Below are 10,442 nucleotides of genomic sequence, written 5' to 3'. Positions count from 1 at the left end.
TTTTAATAGCACTCCACAACCGTGACATAATATTGTTACTGTGCTACAGAAAAAAATGCTAATTCGTTATTAAACCTAACCTCAAAGAAATTTGACACTGTGAAACCTTGGTTCATGATGCAATCTTGATTTAGGAATACTGTGTTTATGGAATGTTCATTATAGGTCATTGTAAATGTTGCATCACATTATACTATTTCCTGTAATGGAACTGTCACATCGAAACATCTTAATGTGCATCCTTGTACTTTTAATTATTACCTTTCTAATATACTTTTACACTTTCACGAGAAGTGGGTTGTAGACACGCCGATTCTGTCTGCATATTTCGAGATACAGTATCTGCAATTCGCACAATCCTCACGAGTGAAAGACACCTTGTTTTCAAAGTACAAAGTAAAACGTTGCATTATTTTCTATTTTAAAGCTTCTAATATATCTAATATTAAGTAGTATTTTACGAATTCGAAATTTTGTTGACGTTGCCAGACCATAAATCGATCAATTAATATAACTTAGTGATGTTCCTGCCTCCTTGCTAAAATAGTTTTCAAAAACAATATCAGCAAGGTATTTAAAGGGAAATTTCTGATTATTAACGAATGGTGTAATCCTGTAAAGGAATATTATATTTTATGTTAATCAAGTTGTCCGCCTTTTCAATATATAAAAGATGGTTCACTTCTCCTTCCTTAAGATTTCATCTCACTACGTGAGAAAAAAGTTAAAGTTGTTTGATCCACAATGACAATATGCACAAGTAAATAACAAATGTTTCATCTGTTTATAAAGTTCATTTATATATATATATATATATATATATATATATATATATATATATATATATATATATATATATATATATATATATATATATATATATATATATATGATTGTGCAACATGATGTGACACAGAAAACGGGAGAAAGATACAAGAATGGTCCTTCAGCACTCTGTCCAGTGAGTCCACCAAGGTCTAGAGAATACAAGACCAACCTAGACCTTGGGGTTCACGTTGCTGCAGCAGCTTAGGGAATAAACTGACATTTCAACTGGGTGCACTTTTATGAAGAAAAATCACCCTGACCCAAACGGCGCGATGCCACTGTCTGCATCGTCGTTAGAGAAGGAATTATTCACATAAATCGAAGAGCTCCCTGTGCTGCTGGAGTCTGAGTGACGCCGGTCGAGTGATGCGAGGAGGCCGGCGCGGTGAAATGTGGGCTCATATTTGGAATACTGGTAATGGATGGTCGAGTCCAACTGCTGAAGCGAAGTGGAGCGCCTAAAGGTGGGCTTGTTATTGTTGTTGAGGGACGTGCTGCTAAAACTCCTGCTGGGAGCTAGAGGTCTGGTAGATCCTACACTGGCCGTTGAAACAGTGGACGTGGTCGACAAAGCCTTGCCGTTTCCAGACTCGCTGGAATCGGTGCTCTGATAACCTGAGTCTTCCTGTTTCAGTTTGGTTTCTTTTTCCTTGCGGTCTAAACTGGCCATGTACTGCTGCAGCTGCATGATTGAGATCTTGTCCTTGTCCTCCTTCGAGTCATCGGCGTTCTCTATGATCCTTCTCCACGTGCGCTTTATGCTGTCGGCACCACTTTTCTCCTTGAAGTGTTTCTCAAGTTCTGTCTTTGCTTTAAGAGCTAAAGCAATCTCCATACCCTTAGACATATGCTCACCCTCTACACAGTCGTCAGTCATGTCTCTCAGCTTTGCCAAAAATCCGCTCTTCTGTTCTCTGCTCAGTGAAGTCTGCCGACGCAGTGATGGTGATCGGCCGATGGTTGACAAAATAAATTCTCCACTAACTCTGGCCTCACTGCCAGGCGACCCTGGAGGTTCCATATTGCCATAGCCATTCACAATCTGATGGTCAAGGCTTGACTCCACAGCTTTTCCAAGTGTGTCACCCTCCTGGTCGCTTTTTGTCACGGACGGCGATGATGATGATGAAGCTGATGATGCTGAACTTTCAAGTGATCCTGATGAGTAAGAACTAAGTTTGGGAACACTGCCCTGGGACTCAGAGTCTACGGCAGTGTTCCCTAACCCTAAAAAATGTCTGGTGTCTTCTTCCTCATGAAGAGGGGACAGTCTGTTGGCATCGTGTATTGTGTGAGCAAGTAGACCATGGAGGATAGATCGTGCCTCTTCCTCTGTTAGTTCAGGAATTGAGCCTCCACTAGATGATCTGGAAAGGGATTCCGTGACAAATTTTTTCCTCGATTTTTCAGGTAACTTAGGACGTTCTGAGTCAGATTCTGTTTCATACCTCTTGTTTGACTTTTGAGGAAGAGGTGGACGGACATTTTGGCCCTTAGGAGGAAGAATAGGAGAGGTGTCGTCTGATGTTCTTGTATTTTTTGGTGGCAATGGAGGTCTAATTTCCTTCTGTTCTTTGTTATTGGGACTTGAGCTGCGGAAATTCAGATTGATGCTTGAACCTGTGACTGGAAGTGGGCTACTGCTAACTTCTGAGTCTGAGGAGTTCCTCTGGAATTTCATCTCTTGATAATCCTTGAAGGTTCTCATCTTCTTTTGACTGTCACTGTTATTCACAATATTATTATTATTATTCTCGTTAGCGCTGCTAATATTACTAAGATAAAATGATCCTGGTGTTTTTGATGGTGGATTGGAAAACTTTACTGGAGAATATGAGCGCTCAGGTGAAACATGTTTATAGTTTCTTATACTCCTGTTGCTACTTCGTGACTCATATATGTCTAAAAGACTTTTGTCCTTATTCTTGCTGGTCTCACCTGGAAGTGACATTCTTCTCTGGGCTTTCTTTCTTTCAAGGCTACTGTTATCTTTACTTTCTGATTTATCATTCTTTTTTACTTTTGGTCTCTCTAAAGAGTCCTGAATTATACTTCCATTTCGCTGCACCTTTCTGCCCTTTTTCTCTAGAGTGTCTTGATCAAACCCTGATGACAGCACTTCATTTTCATTGTTCATGTTGTCAACAACTGGGATGGTCACTTTGCAACCAGAGTAAACGGGGCTTGAGCAAGTTTCTGGAATAGTGACTTCACTAATGTGAGATTCAGGATTACTGTAAACATTGTATAATGCTTCATCATCAATTCTGTTATCTTTGTCAATCTGAATTTCACTTATGTTATTCTTAGCCTTTGGTTTTGAAGGAGCCTTTCTCTTTGGTCTCTGTTTTCCTTCTCCAGGGAAACGAATCTCCTCATATGTATGGTCCTCTTCATCATCTTTCATCTTATTTCCATTTCTTATTTTTTCATACGGAGCATCGTTGCTTTTGGCTAAACGAGACATTGTCTTAGCACCAGTATTCTTGTTGAAAATCTCATTTCTTGCTGTCATTTCCTCCTCCCGTGGAAGCTGCCTCGATAATGACTTAATTTCATGTTTATCTTTCCTCTTATGTTCAAGGGAACCCCTACGGCCAGGTTTTGTGTCTGAGTAAGTACTGTCAGAGTCACTTGGTGTCATTTTTGGCATCTTTGATTCAGCTTCACTCAGAAGATCATTCAAAGAGTCATCCTCAGAGCCATATGAGGTATTTAGACTGTCCTCCGGAAGGATGGGAACTTGCTGACGAGGTCGGCGTGGATTTGAATCATAGTGACGATGTTCATTTTGCCATGACAATGATCTTGTTACAGTATTCCTTGGTGGCAAGGGCTGACTTGGGGTAACGCTATCTTTGGCTGTATCATTAGAGCTATTAGCAGATTCTTTTACTTCGTGAAATGAAGTGCTACGCTGGGGAAAGGGTTTATTTTTCCTGGGTAGTGTTGGGGGCTTGCCGTTTTTCTCTGGCAGTGGTGGAGGCAACCCCTCCTTTTGGGACATGCCCACTCGTGAGTCAAACACAACATTTTGCTTGTCAGACATTCTGGTGTACGAATTTTTACTCTCCAGTGTTTGCAGCCATTTCTGAACTTTCCCTTCACTATTACCAGTTCCAGATTTATTCTTTTCAACCGTGCTGTCAGGAGAGGCTTCATATTTATTCTTATTCTTTGATCTGCTCAGACTAGACTTAGGCGAGATAGCCTCTCCGACCTTCTTCATTCTGTTGAAAGTGGCCATCATTTCTTGCCTGAAATTCTCAAAAGTATTGTTCAAGTCTGTGAGTCTCTTGCCATCTCTCAATACGCTCCTCAGCATAGATGGCTTAATAAGTTCAGGGAAATCATCGTCTGGTTCATTTGGTGACTCAATACGAGCATTGACAGGCTTCGGAGGGGGTGGTTTGGGAGCCTGAGCCTTCTGGTTATGGGACCCATACATCCCCTCGACTGGAGGAAGACGCGGTTTTAGGTCTAAAGTTCTTATGATTTCACTAACTATACTTTGGCCCTGGCTGTTGACTCTTCGGGCAAGCTTCTTCAGTGTAGAGCTCCGGCTGTCGTCCTCACGTGGCTTGCGCTCCAGGGAATCACTCTGGATGCTGTGGTCGCTCGAGTACTTGGTCTCTTCTTCCTCGTCCTGGTCGTCAATGGGGAGAGTTATCTGGCTACAAGTCTCTGTAGACCTGCTCATGGGTCTAGAGGGGTGCTCATAGTCTTCTTCTGGTATGTCGACCAGGCTGGGCTGATACATCTTCATTTTCATCTTGCTTTTGGCAATTGTGATCATCTCTCGAATCCTTTCCAAGAACTCGAGAGCTGCTGGTGGAGGAGACTGGAATAACAGATATATAACTTTTACATTTCTAGCTCAGTGGAAAGAAGTTGATTTGATTAGCATGGCAAACACTAACTTTTGCAAAGGGCACGTATCTTTATAAGATGCTTTCTTCTCCTAAAGGAAGACTAAGCTAATATGTGTAGCATTCACACAATACGGTAAACATATGAATAATTAAAAATATTCTCAAAATATCCAGTAATTTGAAATGTTAGTCTTGAGAGTTATGGCAAGAATGTTATTTGCTTGTCAGGTGTCTGTGATTTTTTTTTTTACCAAACAAATGACTTGAAGGATAAAACCTTTAGCATAATGAGACTGGACTCCTTAACACCACATCTCTCACCTGTAACATCTCGGGTTCGAAATATGCAGGGTTGAAATAAAGCTTTCTCTTAGCCTGAGCTGCTTGAATATCAGCTGGGGCACCGCTTCCCTCTGTAGGAGTCACAATGGGGACAGGCCGAGGCTCACTTGCTTCGCCAACAGCTTCACCTTTAGGAAAAAACAGTTACAGTGAAAGTAAGTGGATGGTATGTAGGAGTGAGAGAATTCAACTTGAAATACAGTAAGTCACATGTCCAATGTAAAAAAATCAGATCCTGAAAGCCTCAGGAACTTTTAAGATTCCTGTGCAGGGAATGCTTAGGGGGGCCAATCATCAGTTCTAAACCCCTTTCTGAATACTAGTGAGTTTTTGGTTTAAATAATGTAGTCAATATGCAGGCGCAGCATATGGGGACTCCCAAACTTTAGAGATGTTTTTGCAAATCTGATTTTAGGGGAGACCTAATGACGCAAGAGAAACATTTGTGAAATGCATAATCAGTTATAAAAATACACATATGCATAAAATAATGCATCAATCATTTTAAAACGAAAGCACTTTGAATGAAGAAATTTTCTATTACCGTATCTTGATTAAGAACGATAATCTATAAGAATGTCAGATAATCTTGATAAAACCTAGGCAATATATTTTATAACTCATTTGTCAGTACAATATTCCTAGTGTAAATATAACATTTTGCATAAAATATTTACTAAAAATTTACGATCTAAATAAAAATACATAACATACATGTAAATGAATGCTAAGAAAACTAAAGAAGCCAAGAATCCTAAAAAAAAATGGCGCTGAAGTTTGAACAGAAAGTAGCACTGGAACCAAAGTTCTCACCTAGAGTCTCCACAACAGCAAGATGAGACCTAGGAGCTTTCTCTAAGCCATCCGAAGGCTCGTGGCATGCTCCTCTTCCTACGCCCTCTCCATGGACTACAGCCGTGGTGAAGGTCACGCCATTGCGCTCCTGTAGAAGGGGGAAAGAAATTATGGTAACTTTTCGGTCAGTTCGAAGGGTGATGGGATACTGACTGCGTATAAGCTGAAAAAAGGTCTGTATTTCTGGAACGCGAGAAATCCAAGGAAATTTGGTAATTGTGCATAAATATATCTGACACGTAAAGAAAGTTTCTTTATCAGCATAATGCTGGTTCAGCATGAAATACTGAAAACCTAGAGTATTCAATTCGCGACAGTTCAATGAAATTTATTTCCTTTACTTAAGAATAAACCTGTAAAAATAGCCAAGACTAGAAATATGACTTCTGAAATTAGTTGAAAGCCAGTACTAAAATAGTAGCCTATATTATGACTTCCAAGAAAAAGAAGACTTAAATGTTATTGTGAAGATTACCAAACCCATTTTTAGTTTTCTGTAAAACAAAACTAATAAGATGGCTTTGTCTGTCCGTTCGCACTTTTTCTGTCCGCCCTCAGATCTTAAAAACTACCGAGGCTAGAGGGCTGCAAATTGGTATGTTGATCATCCACCCTCTAATCATCAAACATACCAAATTGTAGCCCTCTAGCCTCAGTTGTTTTTATTTTATTTAAGGTTAAAGTTAGCCATAATCTTGCGTCTGGCACCGCAACAACACAGGCCGCCACGGCCGGCTGAGAGTTTCATGGGCCGTGGCTGAGAGTTTCATACGCTGTACAGAAAACTCGATTGCTCCGAAGAAACTTCGGAGCATTTTTTGTTATTATTATAAATTTCAATGAACTATAATAACAAGGATAACTGGAATAACAAGAGGACAATAATTGTTCCAGCGCAGGTCTAAGTGATAATTCTTGTTACCCTGTTGGCTCTCCTCGCCCTCGAGGCCATGGAGAGGTCAACGATGTCCTCGTGATCGGAGTCATCCTCGGAGGACACGAGGGACGGCTTGGGAATGGCTCGGCCAGGGCGTCTGTCTCCGCCACCAGTTCCTCCTCCTCCCCCTCCCGCTCCGCCACCTCTACCTTTGGTGTGAGTCCGAAGGCCCTCTTCGGCTAGCTTGCTTCTGAGGAGAATGAAAAGACGGTAACATGGGATACATATTATTATTATTATTATTTGTTATATTCAGAAGATGAACTCTATTCATATGGAACAAACCCACCAAAGGGACCACTGACTTGAAATTCGAGCTTCCAAAGAATATTAAGGTGTTCATTAGGAAGAGGTAAGAGGAAGTAAAGGGAAATACAGAAAGAAGAGATAATACCACTTATTAAGAACATTAATTAACAAATTAACAAACAGATAAAAATGTATTCAAATGCAGTAATGTACTGCACCTTCGCTGGAACTTCTGAACTTATGCTTTACTTATCCATTTACTTATCTATATATTTTGTTGTTTGTTGACTGAATCACTCGTTTGTTATTCATTTTATCTTTGTTTCACAAAACCTGATTATTCTTTTTTCCCTTTACACGTTAATAGATTTTGGGATTTGTTCTAAATAAATGGTCGTTTACTAGTAAAAATAACAAGAACTATAACAGAAGCACCAACAATAACAATGATGATAATAACAGCAACAGGTGTTTTGATAAAAGTAATAGAAAAAAGCATATTGTATAACACAATTACCTTCCGAAACAAAAGCTGACCTGAGTATATTATCATGATTTTGTGAAGATGTTATCTAATAAATTTCCTCACATTAGTTTATTGCAGTTATTGGAAGCTTCTCACACCGTTCCTCTTCATTTTAGATTTACCATGTTAGCTGATGAGCTTATCTCTTAACCTTTTAGTCCATTTCTCTCTATTTTACTTTTCTGTAAAAGAAAACTATTGTGCAGGCTTTGTTTGTCCGTCCGCACTTTTTCCTGTCCGCACTTTTTCTGTACGCCCCCAGATCTTACAAACTACTGAGGCTAGAGGGCTGCAAATTGGTATGTTGATCATCCACCCTCCAATCATCAAACATACAAAACTGCAGCCCTCTAGCCTCAGTAGTTTTGATTTTATTTAATGTTAAAGTTAGCCATAATCGTGCTTCAGGCAACCACCAGGCCGTGGTTAAAGTTTCATGGGCCGCTGCTCATACAGCATTATACCGAGACCACCGAAAGAGATAGATCTATTTTCGGAGGCCTTGATTGTACGCTGTACAGAAAACTCGATTGAGCCGAAGGAACTTCGTCGCATTTTTTACTTGTTTTCCTCGTTCTCAAGTTATTTGCACTCTACAGTGACTTGCAGACACTTAAATTAATACCTCATCTGTATGGGGTTTGGATTTCTCTTTCTGCTTTAGTTTTCCTTGACTTTCACAACTGTTCACCCTTCGAGACACCAAGATTCGTCGCTTTCATGGGGATTTAGCTTCGCCCTCTTTTGCTTTCACACACCAGTCATATTTTCACCGATGAATCGTTGATGAGCCCCTTGTGCGGAAAAATTCCATAATATTATATGCTTCATACACCTATACATAAGGCTAATTAGCAATATATATATCAACATTCCCTGCATACACTGCGCCCCTCACCTCCATCTCATACTCACTCCATCGCCTCTCGGATATCAATACCCTTTCTTTTGAGTTGAAATTAGCAATACATACATCAATATTCCCTGCACACACTGCGCCCCTCACCTCCACCTCATACTCACTCCATCGCTTCTCGGATATCAGTAACCCTTTCTTTTGAGCCGAAATTAGCAATATATGCATCAACATTCCCTGCATACACTGCGCCCCTCACCTCCATCTCATACTCACTCTATCGCCTCTCGGTTATCAATACCCTCTCTTCTGAGCCGAAATTAGCACTATATACATCAACATTCACTGCATGCACTGTGCCCCTCACCTCCATCTCATACTCACTCCATCGCCTCTCGGATATCAATACCCTTTCTTCTGAGCTGAAACTGAACAACAATAATGCAACGAGAAATCCACTGACCTATTGTGAGCCCTCCGCTTTCGTCTCCTCACTTTGATGTAGATCGTCATGGCCACGATGTACGTGATGGCGAGGCAGGTCACGACTAGGCCTATGATGACCCCTTCGCTGGACGAAAGGCCCGAGGCCCCCACGCCCCGCACAGGCGCAGACACGGCCGTTTCCGCCGCTCCTCCTGATGGTGAAATGATACGTGTGAAAGGGCGCTGGTGTTGCGATGAAGGAATTTCGTAAGAGATCTTATTTTATCACAGTTTATATTCCCTTGAATCTTTTGATTTTATTCAGAGAGATAGAAATATAAAGTTTAATAATAATAATAATAATAATAATAATAATAATAATAATAATAATAATAATTATACAGGCCCTTTGGAGATATAAACACGCGGGCTTACAGCCAATAATAATAATAATAATAATAATAATAATAATAATAATAATAATAATAATTTTTATATTCTCCTTGTACCCATGAAGTCACAGTTTCACCAAAGGCCTTTAAAATAATCCCGCTGAAGAAACCTTTCAAACCACACCAAAATATCACAGAAAAATTCAAGAACAGACTTTCACACACAGAACACTTTAATAATAATAATAATAATAATAATAATAATAATAATAATAATAATAATAATAATAATAATAATGTTAATAATATTGCATTTTATTATTAATGATAAACTAAAAAAATAATAATAAACCTCCTTTTTTTGGATTTGAAGATAATAATAATAATAATAATAATCTTATAGAGTCTTAATTACCAGGACTCCCAGCCACTCTGAAGGCCAGGCAGGGAGTGAACACGGGAGTATCTGGTTTGGCGGCGTCCCTGCAGATGAGAGTGACCATCACAAGGCGCCCTTCGGCTGCTACGCGGGCGGCTTCCTCTCCCACCCACTGGACGTAGGTGCGCCCTCCGTCGCGAAATAACCTGAAAGGGGGAAAACGAAGGAAGGAAGAAAGTTCATTCATTTATATTGGTGACTTTGCAGTAGCCGATGTGACCGGGCTGAGGTGATGGTTACCTGAATTGGTATTAATAGAGGTGAATGGTAGTGATGTTATCTAATCTTTTGTGATGGGTTTTCTCTCTCTCTCTCTCTCTCTCTCTCTCTCTCTCTCTCTCTCTCTCTCTCTCTCTCTCATAGTATATTACAGTTATATCCTACCTACTGTATATATTTCTCCTCACCGTAAATTAGTCACATTTTTCTCTCACTTTGAGCAGTAGTTTTCCTGCATTATTTTCTATTATATAGCATTTTAAAAGTTAATTATTTTAATTACTGATAAGGTTAAACTTTTCAAATTGCAAAGCCCCACTAGTTTTATACGTATGAATAACGATCCTGAAGCATGGTAAATAGTACTGAGTCAGTCTCAGAATTATATACGGAAATAGTTCAAATGGCAGGAAAGTATTCATATAACAGGTTTTAATAATAATAATAATAATAATAATAATAATAATAATAATAATAATAATAATAATAATAACAACAACG

General features: G+C 39.6%; 1 protein-coding gene across 2 annotated transcripts in view; it reads right to left on the bottom strand.

Moving 5' to 3' along the window:
- Nucleotides 1-938: 938 nt before the first annotated feature.
- The window catches only part of sha (shavenoid), a 174,206-nt gene continuing 164,702 nt past the window's right edge, over nucleotides 939-10,442 (bottom strand). The window contains exons 7-12 of one of the 2 annotated variants that reach the window (XM_067084658.1): nucleotides 9,699-9,868; nucleotides 8,929-9,103; nucleotides 6,820-7,024; nucleotides 5,856-5,985; nucleotides 5,022-5,170; nucleotides 939-4,669 (exon numbers count right to left, since the gene is read on the bottom strand). In XM_067084658.1, coding sequence (XP_066940759.1) covers nucleotides 1,079-4,669; nucleotides 5,022-5,170; nucleotides 5,856-5,985; nucleotides 6,820-7,024; nucleotides 8,929-9,103; nucleotides 9,699-9,868 — 4,420 coding nt within the window. In that variant the 3' untranslated portion in view covers nucleotides 939-1,078. The remainder of the gene's footprint in view (nucleotides 4,670-5,021; nucleotides 5,171-5,855; nucleotides 5,986-6,819; nucleotides 7,025-8,928; nucleotides 9,104-9,698; nucleotides 9,869-10,442) is intronic. The other variant, XM_067084660.1, reaches the window with a different exon arrangement.

Source organism: Macrobrachium rosenbergii, chromosome 41 (assembly GCF_040412425.1).
Source record: "Macrobrachium rosenbergii isolate ZJJX-2024 chromosome 41, ASM4041242v1, whole genome shotgun sequence".
Lineage (NCBI taxonomy): Eukaryota > Metazoa > Arthropoda > Malacostraca > Decapoda > Palaemonidae > Macrobrachium > Macrobrachium rosenbergii.
Note: the sequence above shows the minus strand (reverse complement) of the source record. Positions and strands in the feature narration are given on the sequence as shown.